At 40.2% G+C, this 21,197-nt stretch overlaps 1 protein-coding gene across 13 annotated transcripts in view; it reads left to right on the top strand.

Annotated features, from left to right (window-relative positions):
* Positions 1 to 21,197, top strand: part of NR2C1 (nuclear receptor subfamily 2 group C member 1) — a 101,329-nt gene that overhangs the window by 31,654 nt on the left and 48,478 nt on the right. For 3 of the 13 annotated variants that reach the window (XM_042859811.2, XM_042859809.2, XM_065575564.1), the window contains 4 exons: positions 1,639 to 1,714; positions 3,936 to 4,076; positions 11,580 to 11,687; positions 18,225 to 18,455. In XM_042859811.2, the coding sequence (XP_042715745.1) occupies positions 3,984 to 4,076; positions 11,580 to 11,687; positions 18,225 to 18,455 (432 nt within the window). In that variant the 5' untranslated portion in view covers positions 1,639 to 1,714; positions 3,936 to 3,983. The remainder of the gene's footprint in view (positions 1 to 1,638; positions 1,715 to 3,935; positions 4,077 to 11,579; positions 11,688 to 18,224; positions 18,456 to 21,197) is intronic. The other 10 variants (XM_008178738.4, XM_008178739.4, XM_065575806.1 and 7 more) reach the window with 6 other exon arrangements.

Raw genomic sequence — 21,197 nt, 5'->3', positions numbered from 1 at the left:
GATTGCAGCAAGGATATAGGGGAAGTGAGAAGAAATAACCTTCATGTCTTAAGCTTGATCTATACACAGTTTTAGTACTGGTATAATTATTTGGTATGAGGTGTGATTTATTTACCTATCTAAACCAAAATAGTTAAACCGATACAATTCCTTGTATGGATGCAATTATACCAATATAAAAGTACCTATTACCAATGGTTCTTAACAAGGGGTATGCATATCCTTGGGGGTACACAGAGGTCTTCCAGGTGGGGTACATCAACTCATCTAGGTATTTGCCTAGTTTTACAACAGGCTACCTATAATGCATTAGTTAAGTCAGTACAAACCAAAATTTCATACAATGACTTGTTTATACTGCTCTATATGCTATACACTGAAATGTAAGTACAATATTTTTATTCCAATTGATTTATTTTACAATTTTATGGTAAAAATTAGAAAGTAAGCAATTTTTCAGTAATAGGGTGCTGTGACACGTTTGTACTTTTATATCTGATTTTGTAAGCAAGTAGTTTTTAAATGAGGTGAAACTTGGGGGTATGCAAGACAAATCAGACTCCTGAAAGGGATACAGTAGCCTGGAAAAGTTGAAAGCCACTGCCTTATACTGTGTATGTGCAGCTTATTTACTCTTCCTGTACAGGAGTAGCTATAATGGTGTAAAACATCTTTATAGCAGGGCAACTGTATCCACACTAGGGAGGTTATATTGTTTAACTATACTAATATTAGTTAAAGCAGTACAACTTTTGAGTATAGACGAGGCCTCAGTATAAGTGTATTGGCTCGGTACATAAAGCAGATTCAATTTCACGTGCTCTATAGACTTTAATTTAGATTTTGACATTAATTTAAACAAGTGGTTGCGATGCTTCATAACTCTTATGCACTGCACCCTTCTTACATATTGACTAATGTAAAGATGTAGATATGTGCCCAAACCACCCTTATATATGAACATTTAATATTACATAACAATGGTTTACACTGTATAATGATCTCAGTTTTGTCACTACTTTGCACACTTCAAACAGATGAGGGGAGCAGACTCGAATCTCAACCAAATTTCTGCTTTTTAAAGCATACTGTGGCTACTAAAGCGAATATGATATTGGCATCATCTTGTTCCACAGATCTGTTTTCACCTAAGTGTCTTCTTTTAATGACAAATATACATTTTTAATTACTCCTGTTAGTGCTGCTAAACCAGTACAACTTCAGCAGAGCAAGCTATACAAGTTGACTGGTACAGCAATGGAAACATTGGCTTAGTTCTAACTGAGTAAGTTCTTAATTAGATCTTTGGTGGATCAGAATTGATGGTAATGATGTAAAAACCAAAGAGAACACATTAGTACTTTGAAATCTTGCTGTGAACTGTAGTTCTGCTGTAATAAAAAACCAAAAGTAACCTAAGAAACAGAAAAATTATATGAAAGCCCTTGAAACACAAACATGGAACTATATGATGCTATTTCTACAGAGTCATGTTTAGAGCATAACCACACTTTAAATTAGTTGCTGGTCTCACTTCAGCAACTGTGGCTATAATTTATTTATATAAATAATATTTTCCCCCAGATATTTTCATCTTTAAGGTTCTAGATGTTAAGAATCTTCTTCTTTCTTTGACAGGAAATTCTGGTGATTAAAGATCATGGCAACCATAGAGGAACTGGCCCATCAAATTATTGAACAACAAATGGGAGAGGTACATATACATATATATATATTTAGTCCTATTTGAGACAAGTTGGACAATAAAGCATAATACTGATATGTAAAGATCAAAGACACAAGAGAGAATGGTCTCTAGTGGGCCCCAAGCTACACAAGACCCTCCCATAGAAGATTAGCAGGAACCCTGTTCTTGCTATCTTCACATCATGATGCAAGACTTGCATCTTTGTCAAAGCATTCCCCAAAGAAACTGAGCTTAAAAAAAGTAGCAGTATTTTCAAAGGTAGAAATCATTGACTAAATCAGTGGTTGTCATCATACAGCTGTTAGTCATATGAGGCAGGCTTTCCTCTCTTCTAGCATCAAAATTGCATTCTGCATACAGTGCCTGAATATTACAGTAATAGGTGCTTTTAGAAATGTATGAATAGATAGTAAAAAGTAGTGTTGTCAGCGTGTGTGTGTATAAATATAAAACACTTAAGGATTCATTAGTATATGTCCTGTTCAAAATCAATACAAGTGTGGTTATAAGAAAAATATATAAAAATGGCACCTGTTTACTTGAAATTTCTGCTCTTGGTTAATTTAGATTTGTCTTACTTTACAATCGAGTGAAGTATTCCAGGTGATTTCACGTTCAATTCATATCAGTTTTAACATTGAATAGAAAGGTTTTCCTCTTGGATTGCTAATTTTATATATGTTCTTATGCTACCTTCATCATTGTAGTATGTGTGTGCCTTCCACGGTGCATTAAGTGGCATGAGTAACATCTGTCATGTGTGGTTTATCCTTTCTCTCATCCTCTTCGGAGGTAGGGGTGTGTGTGTGTGTGTGAGAGAGAGATTTTGAGGGGTGTTGGCTTATTTTTGTTTGACGGTACACCCTGGCTACATGTTTATATTAGAAAAGGCAGGTTGAAGAAACACATTGCACTTTGGAGTGGAAGGTGGTGAGGTTTGATCTTAGCAACTGTGGGAGTTTATTCCGCAGTCTTGGCCCAGCCCCTGAGAATGCTCCATTTCCTGAACAGACAGGCTTTATATGGTAGCAAGTTCCCTTATGTCTGAGGGATGCAGATGTTGACCTCAGTCTTCATCCAGGTGCTTTAGTCAATCTTTTAGATATCCTGGGCCCAGGCCATTGAGTGCCATGAATTTAAGGATTGAGACTTTGCATTTGACTCCAGAATTCAGTCAGTCTGTGAATTTTTAAAAATTAAAAAAAAAATCTCTCATCCCTGACTCATCCTTTTCACAGTAGCAATAGTTTATATCCAATTCAAAAACAGCAACAAAAGTCAAACTCATACTCAACAGATGGGGGGAGAGAGAAAGACAAGCAGCGTGGCTGGCTTTCTCCTTTTCTTCTTCTGTGGAAAGGCCACTTTAATTAGAATAACAGGCCCTATTTGCTCTTCCTGACAGAATCCTGGCATGCTGTTCTGTCAGTTCTTGTATTTTAGTTTGTTTAGTAAGAACACACCTGTCTTCCTTTATCCCGCAGTTAAAGTAGAGGAAGGGAAGCAATTGTACTGTTTGCACCACAGCTAGTAACCTCTTTTCTTAAACTTGTGTGGGTTTGATTGCTTTGGTGTGCAAAATAGGTGGAGCTTATTTCTGACCCCCGACGTATTATCAGTAGGTCCAAACAGGCTTATACATTGCTGCTACAGTTTTCCTTTGTGAAGACAGACTTCTAGCATCGTAAGCAGGTGGTGCTGAAAACATTATTTTCTAGAGGATTTCCAGATACTAATAACTTAACCTTTTATTGTCCAGTTTTTAACTACCACTGTTAGATAAAGTTATTGAGAAAGTGGTATTGGTGTCGATATAAAAGAGCCTAGATCTACTGAAGAAGCTTCAATTATGTCTTGATCTCGTTGGTGTATCTGACTAGTATGGAGACTGTGCTGTCATCTATGGCTGACTACCCCCTACCAGTGAATGACACAAGTAAAATTTTCTTATGCCCTTTTAGACCAGTTACCAGTTTTGATAACATTGATCATAAAGTGATCTACGTGCAGAGTTTTGTGGTGGTTGATGGAAAGGATATTCTGTGGGTTGTTTCTCTGAGAGATCTCAAAGAGTAGCTGAATATTTGCTCTTCCTCCTTAGGGTCACTTGCATATGAGACTCCATCTTGTTAACTTTCAATGTGTATTTATGGTTGCTAAGGGAAATAGTAAGACGGTTCATCCCTGTACAGATGACACTTGTATATTTTCCTTTTGTTATATCCAGATGCAGCAATATCTATTGTTTTTCCAGTGTCTGAAAGAAGTGAAGTAGATGGGAACAAACTGGCCTCAGAGTCAGTGCCAACAGGTGGAGGGAAATATCTTGAAGAATGAACTGCGTGCTGAGTACACATTCTATTTTTGTGTATGCTCACCTTTGCCAATATAGTTTGGAATTTGGGGATTATATAGAATCCAACGTTGTTTTTGGATTTTCAGGTAGCAGCCTTTTTCATCTATAGTTGAACTACAGGATGCAGCTATTCTTCTCTCTGGTTATACTTATGCTGGATGCAAGCTTGTGACTTGCCCTTGGAAACCATATTTGAAGCTGCATGGAAGTTGAGCCAGTAATTCCAATAGCACTTGTAATTCACATGAACATTGATGAAATAATTTTCACTGAATTCACAAGCAAAATCCAGTTTGGGGTATATGTGCGCAAAAGAGACCTTTTCGCCCTACTTTTAAAGAAAACTAAGGATATTCACAGACCTGATATTTCATTAAGATACTGGAGTCACTAATAGCAGTTAGGGTAGTAACTAGATAGTAATTATTGTTCATAGAGCATTTTAGAAATGAAAAATCTATTAAGAGCATGATCTTTGGAATAGATTGCAATGATGTATTTTGCAAAACCTATTAAATATATGCAGATTAGAAGCAAAAGAAAGTTTTTTATTTTTAAAAAAATTCCTAGCTACAATTTAAGATTACCTATATGAAGCATTACATAGAGTGTACCGTCTCATAAATCTTCTTCCCAATACTATCCACTTCCTACCAAGAATGAGGTAGTTCTTATCCCCAAACCATGGTCAGGTATTTCTGCCAGTCAAGAACTTGCAATAGCTCTCTCTCATAATCTGTGGAGCTGTAAAGTAATTACATAGTAGTTTATCCATTTCCTCATGTGCTGCCAAATTCCAGTTTCAGTTAACATCTGTGAAAGCAAATAAGTATCCACCACAAACATGTAAAACTTGATATTTAACAAATACGTTGGTTACACTGTGACAAATAGTATTTAATGTTTTTGTTAATACATCCATGAACAATATAAAGTTTCTTTCAAACGTTTAAACTTATACTGCTGCATGTCAATAATTAGCAATTTCATCTTCTTTAAAGTGTATGAGAGCTTTAAAGAAACAACTGTATTTCAGTCCTGGAATAAATAATTCTGTAGCTACAGCATAGGAACCATCATTGCCAGTATGAGAGAACATATGGAGAAGGACCACAGAACACCAAAAAGAAAAGTCTAGAATAAGAAAGGTCTACACAAGGTATCAGAAAAGCACCATCTGCCTGTAAATTACCACCAGTACAGGTCATTTAGAGGGTATCTCAGAAAATTTTGCCTGAAAGGGGTCTTTTCTTTGCAATCATTATATAAGTCTAAAATATTATTTATTTGTATTCTATTATAATATCAATAATGAACCCTCTCATTTCTGCTTGAAATTTCTTCATTGTAGTCTTTAGCCAAAAAAGTATTTTGGGAAGTCTGAAATTAGAGAAAGTGTTTAATTTATTGGAGGCTGTAAAGGGGTTTTCACTTTCGTAAAGTCTGACTTTTTTTGTAATGCAGTATTGCAAAAATGAGTTGGTTTAGAAACTTCATTTTTTATTTATTCAGTAATCCTAGGAGAAATCTAGTGAATAGAGCTATTTTTATTAGACTAGTTCAAATCTTGGGTATTGCTATTAACTATAGAAATGTGAACATTCGAGAGCTCCTGGCAGAGTTTATAGACTCATTGATCAGTTTTATGGAGTTTACAAGCTCTGCAGACACACAACAGAATTTGTAAACTGTATAATCGAAATAATTCCAGTATGAAGATTTGGAAAATCAGCAGTGATTGTAAACTCTTTAAGACAAATAGTTGTATGCAGTGGTGTTATGGTCATGTCAGTTTTAGGATATTAGAGAGACGAGACAGATGAGGTGATATCTTTTATTGAACTAACTTCTGTTGGTGAGAGAGACAAGCTTTCAAGCTATACAGAACTTGACTGGTCCCTTAGAATTTGTACTAACTACTTATGCTAAACCAGGGGTCAGCAACCTATGGCATGCATGCCAAAAGCAGCACGCGAGAAGATTTTGAGTGGCACTCACATTGCCCGGGTCCCAGCCATTGGTCCCGGGGGCTCTGCTGCCACCCTGGGTCCCGGATGCTGGCCCCACTCAGCCCGCTACCGGCCCCAGGTCCCGGTCCCAAGTCCCGGGGGCACTGCTGCCGGCCTGGGGTCCTACCGCTGGCCCCCTGCCACTCGGGTCCCAGCCACTGGTCCTGGGAGCTCTGTTACCATCCTGGGGTCCCAGACGCCAGGCCGGGGCTCTGTTCCTGGCCTCAGCCTGGGGCTCTGCAGCCACCCCCAGCTGTGGCCACTGGCTCCAGTCTGGGGCAGTGAGGGATGTAGACAGGGGCAAGAGGGATGCAGACAGGGGCAAGAGGCAGCACCCCCACCTTAAAAATTCTTCCAGCGCCCACTGTACTGGGATATTTTTAAATCCTGATTTGCTGCTTGCATCACTATCACGTCATGTGGAAGAGCACATTGCGTTTGACCTTGTCGCGATTTTTTTTCCCCACTGTAAATTGAGGGGTTTATTTGACAAAATGTCAGCTCCTAAGAAAGCAAAGTTAGATGTCCATTCATTTCAGCCTTCTTGGACAGACACATTTGGATTTATTCAAAAGAAGGACCTGCTATTTGTGCTTTCTATTGTGAAAGTATTGTTTGTCGCACATCAAGTGTTTGACGACATTTTCAAACGAAGCACGAGAAAACCTTTCTTGAGGAAGCAGACAAGAGTGAATTGATCAAAAAGGCAGTAGCAGGATATGAGAAGCAAAGCAGTGTTTTTAAATGCTTAAGTGTAAGTAAAAATCAAGCCAGAGAAGGAGGTTACAAGATTGCACAGTGCATTGCAAAAAATGGAAACCCATTTACAAATGGGAATTATAAAAGAAGTTTTTCTCAGCAATTCGGGAGGTTTTGTTCAATGATTTGCCAAATAAATATGCGTATGTAGAATAAAAGAACTGCTTGTCTCTGCCAGAACAGTTGAGAGACGCGTAAACGAAATGGTAGAAAACATTAACGAAAAGCAGACGACTGCATTAAAAGAAACAGCAGTGTTTAGCGTTGCAGTTGATGAGAGCGTGGAGATAAACGACATTCAACATTTGGCAGTTGTTGCAAGATGCTTCTGATGAAATCCAAGAGGAGCTTTGTTGCCTAAAACCCCTGTATGGCACAACAAAGGGAGGAAGATATAGCAGAAACTTTTGTAAACCATTTTGAAGAATGAGGAGTTGACGACAGAAAAATATTTCGTGTGACAACAGATGGTGCTCCCGCCATGGTCGGAAAACAGAAGGAATTTGTAAAGTTACTTGAAGATCAAATTGGCTGCCTGACAGTCAAATTTCACTGTATCATCCATCAAGAAACCCTGTGTGCTAAAATTTCTAATTCAGGGCTTAATAATGTGATGAATACAGTGGTGCAAATTGTGAATGTCCTTGTTGCTCGATCTGCTTTGACTCTCAGACAGTCTCAAGCACTGCTAGAAGAGATGGACATTGCTTATAATGACATTCAACTTCATCGGAACTTTTGGTGGCTAAGTCGTGGCAAGGTTTTGGTGCGCTTTGTAAACTGTTTTGATGCAATCAAGGCCTTTTTGTTGGAAAAAGGACAAAACTACCCCAACTGGATGATGATAAATGGCTGTGTTAACTCATGTTTCTAACTGACATCACCGCTCACCTAAATTAACTCAACCTCCATCTCCAGGGTGCAGGGCAAACGGGTTTGGATCTTTATGAAGCCCGGAAGGCATTTGTTGTAAAACTAGCAGTTTTTTCTTGGGATATTCGAACTTCAGCTTTCCGCTACTTCCAACACATAAAAGAGCTATCGACACGTTGCACTATCAGTGTCAATGAGATTGGAATGTGCATGCAAGAACTGGAATCAGAATATTCTGACAGATTTCAAGATTTCCAGCGATTTGGCCCAATGCTTTCTTTTCTAATTAAACCTGAAAAGTTCAACGAAAGCGACTTGGATTTGGCTGTATTTCAGTGGATGGGTGTTGAAGATTTCGAAATGCAGCTCATTCAGTTAAAAAGCTCAGAATTGTGGGCATCAAAGTTTGGAGATCTGCGGTGTGCACTTAAAGCTACCGAGAGTGTCTTGGGGCCTCTATTCTGACCTGCTGGACATCCCTGCCAGTGAAATTTAACTGTTTGAAGAAAATAGCGTTTGCAATGCTTTCAGCATTTGGATCCACATACCTGTGTGAATGGGTATTTTCCCACACATGAAATCTGTCCTCTGTCCCTTTTGGAGCCGGTTAACAACTGATCACTCAGAAACCTGTGTGCAGCTTAAAGTATCCAAATACATACCAGACATTGGAAAACTCAGAAAGGAAAAGCAAGAGCAAGGGTCACAGTAAACTGATGAGATCTGCATTTTAATTTAATTTTAAATGAAGCTTCTTAAACATTTTAAAAACCCTATTTACTTTACATACAACAATAGTTTAGTTATATATTATAGAGAGAGACCATCTAAAATATTAAAATGCATTACTGGCACACGAAACATTAAATTAGAGTGAATAAATGAAGATTTGGAACTCCACCACGACCCATGCTTTAGAGCCTACAAGTCCACTCAGTCCTACTTCTTGTTCAGTCAATCAATAAGACAAACAAGTTTGTTTACATTTACGGGAGATCGTGCTGCCTGCTTCTTATTTACGTCACCTGAAAGTGAGAACAGGCATTCACATGGCACTATTGAGGCCAGTGTTGCAAGGTATTTACGTGCCAGATATGCTAAACATTCCAATGCCCCTTCATGCTTTGGCCACTATTCCAGAGGACATGCTTCCATGCTGATGATGCTCATTAAAAAAATTAGTGCTTTAATTAAATTTGTGACTGAACTCCTTGGGGGAGAATTGTATGTCTCTTGTTCTGTTTTACCCGCATTCTGTCATATATTTCATGTTATAGCAATCTCGGATGATGATCTAGCACATGTTCATTTTAAGAACACTTTCACAGCAGATTTATAGAATCATAGAATATTAGGGTTGGAAAAGACCTCAGGAGGTCATCTAGTCCAATCCCCTGCTCAAAGCAGGACCAACACCCACTAAATTATCCCAGCCAGGGCTTTGTCAAGCCGGGCCTTACAAACCTCTAAGGATGGAGATTCCATCACCTCCCTAGGTAACCCATTCCAGTGCTTCCCCACCCTCCTAGTGAAATAAACGCAAAGAAGGCACCAATGTGAGATTTCTAAAATTAGCTACAGCATTCAACCCAAGGTTTAAGAATTTGAAGTGCCTTCCAAAATCTGATCAGGACGGTGTGTGGCGCATGCTTTCATAAGTCTTAAAAGAGCAGACCCTGATGAGGAAACTACAGAACCCGAACCACCAAAAAAAAAAGAAAATCAACCTTCTGGTTGCATCTGACTCAGATGATGGAAATGAACATACATCGGTCCGCTCTGCTTTGGCTCGTTATTGAGCAAAACCATCGTCAGCATGTCCTCTGGAATGGTGGTTGAAGCATGAAAGGACATATGAATCTTTAGCACATCTGTGATGTAAATATCTTGTGACGCTGGCTAAAACAGTGCCATGCGAACTCCTATTCTCACTTTCAGGCGACATTGTAAACAAGAAGCGGGCAACATTTCCCGCAAATTGTAACCAAACTTGTTTGTCTGAACGATTGGCTGAAGTAGGACTGAGTGGACTTGTAAACTCTGAAGTTTTACATTGTTTTATTTTTGAATGCAGTTTCTTTTGTACATAGTTCTACATTTGTAAGTTCAACTTTCATGATAAAGAGATTTCACTACAGTATTTGTATTAGATTAATTGAAAAATAGTATTTCTTTTGTTTTTTACTGTGAAAATATTTGTAATCAAAAATAAATATAAAGTAAGCACTGTACACTTTGTATTCTGTGTTGTAATTGAAATCAATATATTTGAAAATGTAGAAAACTTACAAAAATATTTAAATGGTATTCTATTATTGTTTAAGAGCACGATTAATCATGATTAATTTTTTAATCGCACGATTAATCGCAATTAATTTTTTTAGTCGCTTGACAGCCCTAATCATAATTGAATTGTGCCAAATAATTGTTTAAACCATCAAATTACTAGAAATAGTTAAAGCCCTGTGTTGTATACATTATACTTGATTTAGTGTATGTGGAACTTTCACCAGTCCAGTTAGTATTGTGTTTGTTTGTTTTTTTACTTTAAATTCAAATTACTTTACATTGCCTCCAAATTTTAAATTTAATGTGCTGCAGATTTTTATACTGAAAATGAGTAAATGACTGGAAGAATTTGTCAGGGGAAAGCTGAGGGTTATAACAGCTGAGTAGAGAACAATTGGCACTCATGGAGATGTGCAACGTGGCTTTGATTTTTTTATTTCTGGGAGGCAGTTGAGGAAAATGGTATTGGAGAGGGAATGCATCTCGTCTTTCTCTACTACTTTTGAGCAGAAGCAGGTGCCTTAAAATTTTGAGGGGAGGAGCTGAGTTTCTGTTTCTTAACTTTTTGAATTGTTGGAAGTAAAGAAACATCAAATTTGGAGACCTACATGATACAGAGTGCACACATGAAGTAGGATATCAAAATTAAGATGGCAAAAGGTAAAATACCATTATTTTTCCCCCCTCTCTCTTTACTTTTCTTGTGGTGTCTCTTGCTATCCTTCTCTTTTTTTCTTTCTTGTTGTTTCTCCTTTTCACTGCTTTAGCTGACAGCTGAAGAGAAATGGAATAACACTGTGCTTCTGCATATAAGTGCTTCCAACAGTTCCACTGAACCCTTAAGTTAAAAGTGCTTCCATGCAAAAGCATGTCCCTACTATAAAATCATAGAATTGTAGTACTGGAGGGGACTTCGAGAGGTCATCTAGTCCAGTCCCCTGCACTCTCGGCAGGATTAAATTTTATCTAGACCATCCCTGACATAGAATGAATATAAACAAATAACACAAGTATGGAGGGACAAAATTAGAAAGGCCAAGGCACAAAACAAGATTAAACTAGCTAGAGACATAAATGGTAACAAGAAAACATTCTACAAATACATTAGAAGCAAGAGGAAGACCAAGGACAGGGTAGGCCTGTTACTCAATGAGGGGGGAAAACAATAACAGAAAATGTGGAAATGGCAGAAGTGCTAAATGACTATGATTCATTTATAGCTATCCATTCTTGCAGATACCAGCTGGAACAAACAAGAAAATAAACAGCTTGATTAAAGCAGCTTGTATTCCGTATGTGTTGATCGACAATTCATTTCCCCCAGTCATGTTTTGCCATAAATATATTTCTGACTTTTGGATCCAAAATTGTGAAATGGCTTTAAAACTGTGGAACCAGTAGAACTTTCTAACGAACAAAAGCTAGCTAGTAAAATTAGGTTGTACGCTGCTACATTCCCAAACCGTACCAGTGTCTCACTTAGAATAATATTTTGCTGACACATCTGAAGCTGGTCAAACCTTAATGTGGCACAGCAGTATTTTCACATAGCTGTCATTCCAATTATTTATTTGTTTGTTTCTAGATTGCGCATTCCCAAGGAACTGTTACTCAAACACTAATGGATGGGACAGCACAAAGAATACAAATTGTCCCAGCGGATTCAGGTCTCTCTTTACCACAACGCATACAAGTATGTTTAATCTAAAATATTTTGAAAGAATCTGTGAACTACTTTACTCTGCCTGTTTTTGTGCACCCTTCCTTTTGTGAACATTTAATGATCTCTTCTAAAATGTGAAAATTTTACCCAGAGGGAGACTCCTTCTGTGTCTAGTGGAGATGAAGGACAATAGGGGTGGGGCTTCACATTGTTTCTTGCTTTCTAAGATGAAGAGTTGCATAAGAAGCACTTACACAAGTGCTTTCTGTGTCACTCTAAGGGCTTGGCTACACTTGCGAGTTAGAGCGCATTAAAGCAGTCCCGGGCGCCCTAGCTTACTACCCGTCCACACTGGCAAGGCACATATTGCGCTCTGACTCCAGGGCTAGAGCACTCCTGGTACTCCACCACAGCGAGAATATTAACGCTTGGTGCGCCTTGGCTGAAACGCCCAGGCGTCAATGTGGACGACGTGTTGCATTACTGTGCTCTGATCAGCCTCCAGAAATATCCCATAATCCCCTTAAGTCAAGGGGCCACTCTTGTCATTGTTTTGGAATCACTGCAGGAATGTGGATATGTCCTTTGAAAGTTCCATTTCTGAGAGCTGGCATGCTTATCTGCTCTGAGACAAAGCAACCATTACTGTGGAATGCTATGTGTGAGAGAGAGAGAGACCGGGGGGGGGGGGGGGAGAGGGAGGGAGGAAGTCTGCTGCTGTCTGAATTTATAAGACAGTATGACATGCTCTCAGCCCCACAAAAACCCACTCTCTCTCCCCCCACATACACACAACACACTCCCTGTCACACTCCACCCCACCCCATTTGAAAAGCACGTTGCAGCCATTTGAATGCTGGGATAGCTACCACGATGCACTGCTCTCTGTGGCCATTGCCAGAGCTGCTAATGTGGCCACGCCAGTTCACTTGCAGCTGTCAGTGTGGACAGATTGCAGAGCTTTCCCTACTGTGCTCTACGAAGGCTGGTTTAACTGAAAGTGCTCTACATCTGCAAGTGTAGCCATGCCCATAGTCTCCTTTAGCCAGTAATTGAAATGATATGGTTGGAGTCCAAGCTGGCTACAAAAAAGCAAAAGGGGTACCTAGTCTCTGCTCCAAGAGTTTACCTGTTGAACACTAAAGAGGTGGTTCAAGCTGTTACAGGGCATAACATGGTAACATTGTTAAAAGGCTGAGTTTTTACATTTGGTAATTCAGCAGATACGTTTGAAAGGCTCTGTGGTGTATCTTTGGAAAATACTTGTAGATCATAGCAAGAAATATATTTTTCTTTATATTATCAATACACCATGAAAATGTGTTATTGGCCCACTTTTAAACCGTATTGGTAGGGAATTTTTTTATTGGTTACACTGAGAAAAATCCCCCACCTTAGTAGAATACCTGATAGTGTCCATATGACATGTTCCCCCCTCCTCCCTTTTTGTATTTCACCTTAAAATCTTTTTTGTAACTAATTTTCTCTGTAAGATGCCATATTGCATTAAACACATTCAATTAAAAATGTGGCTGCTAGGGTCATTTTCCTTGCCTGTTGCTCTGACTGCAACACTCTCTTCAAATTCCTCCACTGGCCCTTCCTTCCACTGCATTTTGCCCTGTTTCTTGTCCTAATCCTTCAAGGCCATTCACAGCTCAGTCCCTCTCTACATGTCCTCTTTTGTCACTTATTACATCTGCCCCGCTTCCTCTGCTCCACGAACAATACAAGCCTAACTACTCATCTTCAGCTGTCTCTGTGCTATCTTCCATGCTAGCCCTTATTCATGGAACACCTTTCTTAATTAATCCATAACCCTCTGCTCCTTTCCCTCTCTCCTTAAAACCTGCCTTTGTTTTTATGCTCATGTAACGTGATGTCCCTAACTTGGTTGTCAGCATTAGAAATTGTACCTGGGACAACACCAGGGGAGGGATATCGCAGTGGTTTGAGCATTGGCCTGCTAAACCCAGCGTTATGAGTTCAATCCTTGAGGGGGCCATTTAGGGTACTGAGGTAACAAAAAATTGTCTGGGGATTTGTCCTGCTTTGAGCAGAGGGTTGGACTAGATGATCTCCTGAGGTCCCTTCCAACCCTGATGTTCTATGATCTACTGCCTGATCTAAAATACTAGCTCTGTTATCTCAAAGCCTGTAGCAGACTCATAAACCTCTATTGGTATTTGAACCTAGAGGGTCAGGTGGGCTTGGATTTGGGTGGCTAGTCTGAGGCACTGCCTGTGCAGCAATGTGAACAGTGCTGTTTTTAGCGCACTAGCTCAAGCAGAGCTAGCATGAATCTGTCTACCCGTGCTGGGAGTCACGCCTCCCATCTGTAGAGTAGTCATCCCTGTGTTGTTCATCCACTAGAGATAAGGCTCTGTGTTTGTCATGGAGATCATGGACTTTCCCTCACCTCCATGACTTCTGCAGCGGCTGATTGCCTGGCCTGGGGGCCGCCTGAGCAGCTGGGGCAGCCCCCAGGCCAGGCTCACCGGCTGCTGCTGGAGCAGTCTCTCCCCACCCCAGCAGCAGATTCTTGGGGGGAGGGGGGAGCTCAGGGCTAGCGATTGGGGTGCGGCGCAGTGCTTACCCGGGGGGGGGGGGGAGGAGACTCCCCTCCCTCAGCTCCTAGCTCCACGTGCTGCCTCTGCTGGCAGGCACCGCCCCCGCAGCTCCCATTGACTGCAGTTCCTAGCCAATGGGAGCTGCAGAACCGGGGCTTGGGGCAGAGCGGAGGCAGCACGTGGAGCTCGGGAGCCAGGTAGGGAGCCTGTCCCAGCCCCACCAACCCTCCCCCACAAGCACCTGCAGCGCCCATTCCAGCCATGCCCCCCCAGTACCTGTGGTGCCCCCCCGAGCCACACCCTCCCCTTCCCATCCCTACCCCCCCCCCCCCCAAGTTTTAGTCAGGGGTGTATAGTAAAAGTCATGACAGGTCATGGGCTGTGAAGTTTTGTTTACTGCCCATGACCCGTCCGTGACTTTTACTAAAAATACCTGTGACTAAAACGTAGCCTTAACTAGAGAGGAACAGAGAGCCACACTTTGTAGGAGTGAGTTATGCCTCCAATAAATCAGTCAGCCAGTACAAGTTTGGTTGCATGTCATGTTGGGGGCTTGGCGGCGAGGGGGAAGAGGAGGGTTGTGTTTAAAAAAGTTAAGTATTTTCTGTAACCTTCAAATTATACAGTAGCTATTTAGTGTAGCTGGGTGATGTTCTTTTTCTGTCTCTCTCACCTCTTCCTTTCTCTGGTTTGTCACTCTCACTTGTTGCATCTTCTCTCTAATTAGACTGTAAACTCTTTGGATCAAGGACGGTCTCTACTATATGTTTGTAAAGCACCTAGCACACTGGATTCTCTAGGTAGTACAGCAGTACAAACAATAATTAGTAATAAGAAATAATTGGAGCTAGTTGAAAGTAGTTTTTTTCCATTGAGAAATGAAGTTTTGTTGAAATTGAAATGATCTGCAGGAAAGTGTCAAATTTTGGTAAAATCAACAGGCAAAAGTCCAGATGTTTTGTTTTGACGTTATCTGTTTGCTTTGGTTTTACTTATATAAAAATATATATAATATAAGAAATAATGTAATACAATATAAAAAGCTAAATAATGTTTTTACACCCTTGAAACACCATAGAAATTAAATATTTTGATGTCCCAAACTGAAATTTTTAAGAATTTTCATTTTGTGAGAAACTTCAGAAATTTTTTTTGAATTGTCAGAATTTCCCGTGGGATGGAAATTCTGGTTCCCAACCAGCTCTGTAAATAATATGTCAAAATAAAATAAATTGTATTGAAATAATCCTTTACATTTGAACACATTATTGCCTAAAACGGCACACTGAATGACTTATGTATGTCGCTAGTTTATTCATAGGGCAGTTTCACTGATGGGTTAAAGTACTGTCCAAATGGAATCCAAGGTCTCCAAAGAGAAAATATTGTTAAAAAGCAGCTTGAGGCTATAAAAAGCTGCCAAGAGAAATTTAGGCTGGAGTACCAGAGAGATGTGTAAATGAAACATTACATGAGAAAACATATATTTTAAACATAAAATAATGAATAATTTCCATATTTAATGAAATGAATACAAGGGCAATGTTCAGTTTCAAATAATTAAGAAATATGTTGTTATTGAACTCTGACAAATTTACAGTAGAGGACTACTGTGTTAAGGTTTTATTCTGGTTATTAGATGTTCAGGTCATGATACTGCATATTGTTCTGCTAGGGTGGACTCCTGCACCCAAGCAGAGCCTCATTGACTTCACTGGAGTTCTGTGCAGTTGCAAGGATCCCACATGGAATAAGTTGTGGGAATGACACTTTTCATTTTTAAAACTGTCCATTTGTATAATACATTTTTCATTTGCCAAATGTTTAAGGAGTAGGGTTTGCAGAGGGGAGCTTTTGTCTAGACTTAGTGTTCTTGTGTAAACATTAAAGTAACATATGGTAGAAATCTATTAAAGTACTGATCATGCAGTGAGATCTGCCTGGACAGATCCCTGCACCCATGTGGAGCCCTATTCAAGTAATGGGGCCATATTCACAATAACAATTTGTGAGTTAGCAAGTTGGTAACAAAAATAGAGGAAAAAAGCAAACATGCATCATACAATGCACTTCTGTTCATTTATTTTGTCGGCTGTAATTCTTTATGATGATGCTTTATAGCAGTGGTTCTCAAACTAGGGCTGCCGCTTGTTCAGTGAAAGCCCCTGGCGGGCCGGGCCAGTTTGTTTACCTGCCGTGTCCGCAGGTTCGGCCGATCGCGGCTCCAACTGGCCGTGGTTTGCCGCTCCAGGCAAATGGGGGCTGCAGGAAGGGCAGCCAGCATGTCTCTCGGCCCGCGCCGCTTCCTGCAGCCCCCATTGGCCTGGAGCGGCGAACTGCAGCTAGTGGGAGCCGTGATCGGCCGAACCTGCAGACGTGGCCGGTAAACAAAGTGGTCCGGCCCACCAGGGGCTTTCCCTGAACAAGCGGCAGCCCTAGTTTGAGAACCACTGCTTTATAGGATACTAATAAACGTACGTAGTAATGTAAAGTGCCTACCACACCTTTGGGCACTACAGAAATAATGCTGTAGTATATTTTATAACAATAATAAAATCCTAGCAATAATAAGGCCGCTTTTGTAAATTTTAAGTTGTTTATTACTGTGTAAGAATTGAGGAACTTTGCAGATTTAGATAACAAAATGAAAACTTCCCAATTACCTACCATACCCCTCGCCCCCAAACACACATGCACCTTTTAAAAGTATGGAAATAAACTATAAAACTAAGGTCAGTAAATATTCAAATACACTCAGTCTCTTAAATAAACATGATACAGATATTTGAAAAACAATGTTAAGCCTGCGCAGATTTGTAAATAAGTGTTTTGAACTTAATGGGTTGTTGAATTAGCTTTTTCTTTAGAATTCAGTGGTATTTTACTATATCTAAAGTTTAAAGGTTTACAGTCAAGCTAGAGGTGTCTATGCATAGCCTTCACGTACAAGGCTATAGATCAGTGAGCGCTTCTCTACTCCTGTGCACTCGACTCAATATTACGTGGCACCAGTGGATGTCCCCCAGCTTCACATAGCCTTCTGAAGAGTGAAAAATGGGGATGTATAAAAGTGTAAAAAAATTTTTTTTTTTTATACACACACACGCACACTCAGTACCTCACAGGTGTAGGTCCTTAATGAGTGTGTGTGTGTGTGTGTGTATATATATATATAAAATGAAGAAAGTGTATTACCAAGTTTGTCCGAAGATGATAAACTGTGCAGTTTAGTGAAGGGCAAGTCAGTGAGGCTCTACTACAGTCTTTATTTAAAAATAGAAAAGAAATGCCGTAATGATGCTGTTGATCTGTTCTTGATTGTCAAATGAAGAATAAAGCAAAAGAAGTTGTTTTTGTTTGTCAAACAAAGAAAAAAAGGTGGCAAAGAGAAGGGTTAGTGTTCAGTTCTCCTGCTTCAGTTTGATTTTTCTCTATGTGGGTGTAAAAGTGTTAAACTAAGGTATAGTCAATTGAAATAAGATTGTTCCTTGCCCTTATTATTCTAAATTAATGAAGACAACACTGAAGTGTACAATGTGGGATTAGGCGATGAAGATAACTAATTAAGGACCTACACCTGTGAGGTGCTGAGTGTCACTTTGTGGTATGCTGTGTTCTCAACTCCCATTGAATTAAGTGAGAGTGGAGGGAGCACAGCACTTCACATGACTGATTGAGCCTTAACATTTATATCCATATTTTGAACACTTCATAATTCATAGCTGTTAGGATCTGAGGTTTTTGTTTGGCCCTCTGTAAAAATATGGGTCACTTGCAAAATTTGAATGTGTATTCGGGTTCAGAGTTCAAACACTATTATAGTTTGGGGATTTTTAGATTCAGGGTTTTTGCTTGAATTTAACTCATTAAGAGGCCCAGTCCTGCAACCACAGAAGTCAAAGGCAAAACTTCCATTGACTATGATGGTGCAAGATGGGGTGCTAAAAAAAACATTAACTTGAAAGACCATAACAATTTGAGATAAATGTATTATCAGATTGTCACAGACCAGCAGACGGGCCAGAAGATTCAGATTGTTACTGCACTTGATCAGAGCACAGCAGGCAAGCAGTTCATCTTAACAAATCATGATGGCTCTACCCCAAGCAAGGTGATCCTTGCCAGACAAGATTCCACTCCAGGAAAGGTTTTCCTAACAACTCCAGATGCTGCAGGTGTCAACCAACTGTTTTTTGCATCCCCCGATTTATCTGCACAACACATCCAGGTAGAGAATCCACTTTATTTCATAATATTAATTCAGATGGGATAGGACAGGGGTTCTCAAACTGGGGGTCGGGACCCCTCAGGGGGTCACAAGGTTATTACATGGGGGTCACGAGCTGTCAGCCTCCACCCAAACCCCGCTTTGTATTCAGTATTTATAATGGTGCTAAATATATTTAAAAGTGTTTTTAATTTATAAGGGGGTCACACTCAGAGGCTTGCTATGTGAAAGGGGTCACCAGTACAAAAGTTTGAGAACTACTGGGATAGGAAGAGATGTTTTTCTTTCCAAATATTTTCTGTGCTAGTTCTATATTTTCAGTCTTTTTGCTGTTTACATTTCCCTGATAGCAAGACTTGGAGTTGTTGTTTAGAAACAATGAAGAAAATGATTTGTTCCTGGAAAGCTGTTATTTTTGAATTTATATTTCATGAGCCAGGGTTAAAAAAATATAAATGTGTAGTTTTATTTGTACTTTTCAAGCCAGAACCTTCTTGTCTCAGCTCCTGGGATAGCCTTTTTGTATTTCTGCCTCATTGACTCTCCATCTGTTTTAAAATATCATTTGAATACCATTTTCTCCCTTGGCTTTACTTCTTAATATTTCACTCCTCTTACCTTCATTTTATTTGCCATTGTAATTATTATTTAACTGAGTAAACAATTGTTATCTTAGACAAAATGCAGACAAAGGAGGTGGGAAGGGCAGGAGAGAGCATCAATGAGATTAAGTGGTGAACTTCAGCGTGTGTTTTGTAGTGTAATTTTTTGTATTTTTTTTTTAAAGTAAAGCCCAACAAGGGTAAGTGTCAGTTAGATAAGGTTTGAAGTGCTTCCAGCATAAAGCAATTTGAGAAGGGATTTCAGTGGCATAGCTACAGTGGTGTAAGTGGTGTAGTCACAGCCAGACCCATGAGGTTATGGGGGCTCAACCAGACAAGTGATGCTCCCACATTTTAGCTGATTCACAGGTTTGCAATGCCACTTGCTCAAATTTGGCTACGCCAACCCTCCATCTGATGGAAGGGCAGCAAGACCAAATCTGATTGGTGTTGCAGTGTAGCACATGGGGATGCAGCGCCACTCAGGTTTGGTCTGGTCGCCCCCCTTCATGACAAAGGGGTGGCCAGACCACATTTGAGTGGTGCTGTGACCCTGTGTACCAGGTTGTAATGCCACTCATTGTCCAAATTTGGCCTGTGCCATGTGAATGCAGGGTGGGCAACGGGAGCCAGCAGAGCTAATGGGCAGCTAGGATCCAGAGTAGCCTGGGATGGGAACAGACCACAGAGCTGGGGGTGGGGTGTGTGTGCTGGTGAGTGGCCAGGGAAGGTCACAGGGGTGAGGGGCTGGGGAGTCGGTTGCTTGGGGGGGCTTTGGGTGAGTGGGGAGTGTTAGGGGACTGCAGGAGGAAGGGTTGGGGGTGAGTGGGGGATGTTGGTGGTAGTAGGTTGAGTTGTGGGAGGCAAAAGGGTAAGTTGGGGGCTGTGATGTTGGGGGTAAGTAAAATTTCCGATTTTAGAATCTGGAAGGGGGCCCCTAACCTATTCTTGCACCAGGGCCTTGCTTTGTTACACCACTGTGGTATTGAAAGGATAAGAAGGTGGACGAATGTCAGACTGGGTTAGGGAGCATGGTCTAGTTGTATGGGTAGTATGGAAAGGGGACATAAAGATGGGATCTAGTTGTGTAGCTTATACAGACCAAAAGAATTAGGGAGGCAGTGGAAAGAATATTTTATAATTTTTGTGCTTTCACAAGCTAAGCATGTAAGGCCTATGGAATATATACAGTTCTCTGTCATTTTCTGTTAGGGCTTGTCTACATGGTACATTAGTGCATACTAACTGGGGTGTAAATTCTAGTGTGCATCTGTGTGTCACACACTAATTGGACCATGTGGACCCTGCTGGCACACATTAGAAGTTCCCTAGTGTGTGCTGATGTAGTCCTGTTTCAAACAATACTGTGTCAGTGCATGCTATGGAACTTTTAGTGCATACCAGTAGGGTCCACGTGGGCCAATTACTGTGTGACAAGCTGTGCACAGTATAATTTACATCCCAGCTGGTGCGTACTAATGCATCATATAGAAAAGCCCTTAGTGAAATGTGCATTAACTACCATTTTAATGGGAAGCTAGCTTTTAATTTTCCATTCACTGGACACGGGGCTTTCATTTAATTCTAGATACTTGTCGTGTTCTCTCATATCTTCTCTAACTGCTCCTCCCATTTGCAGTTTTGCACGTTCTTTTATTTTACACCTTAATTTGAAACAGGCTTCCGTTTCCTGTGCGCGCACACACCGTTCCTCTTTCAAATCCTTCCTTTAAATCCACATTTTGTGGAACCTTTCTTGATTAATTGTTTCATCAATAGTGGCTCTGCATCTTCGTGAATGGCAACTCTTGTTCTGAGTGTCATATTTATCCAAGGTAAATAATGAGCACTTTGGAGCAGGGACTTTCCCTCCTCTTGGGCCAAATTCTGGAGTCCTTGCATAAGCAAAACTCTTTATGACATCAATGCAAGTTTTGTCTACGGAAGGACTTAAGGAATTTCTTGTATGTTATGTATAATTCCATGCACAATTATAGCACTAAATAATAATTGCAGCTGAGGTGAAATGAGAAATTAATAAACTAGTGATGTTTTGTCATTGAGCCAACTTTTTCTTTAAGAATGTTAATGTTAAATTAAAAGAAACTTCAGTGATGTGTAATAGCAGTAAAAGATTAGA

The sequence above is a fragment of the Chrysemys picta genome, chromosome 1, assembly GCF_011386835.1.
Source record: "Chrysemys picta bellii isolate R12L10 chromosome 1, ASM1138683v2, whole genome shotgun sequence".
Taxonomy (NCBI): domain Eukaryota; kingdom Metazoa; phylum Chordata; order Testudines; family Emydidae; genus Chrysemys; species Chrysemys picta.
Note: the sequence above shows the minus strand (reverse complement) of the source record. Positions and strands in the feature narration are given on the sequence as shown.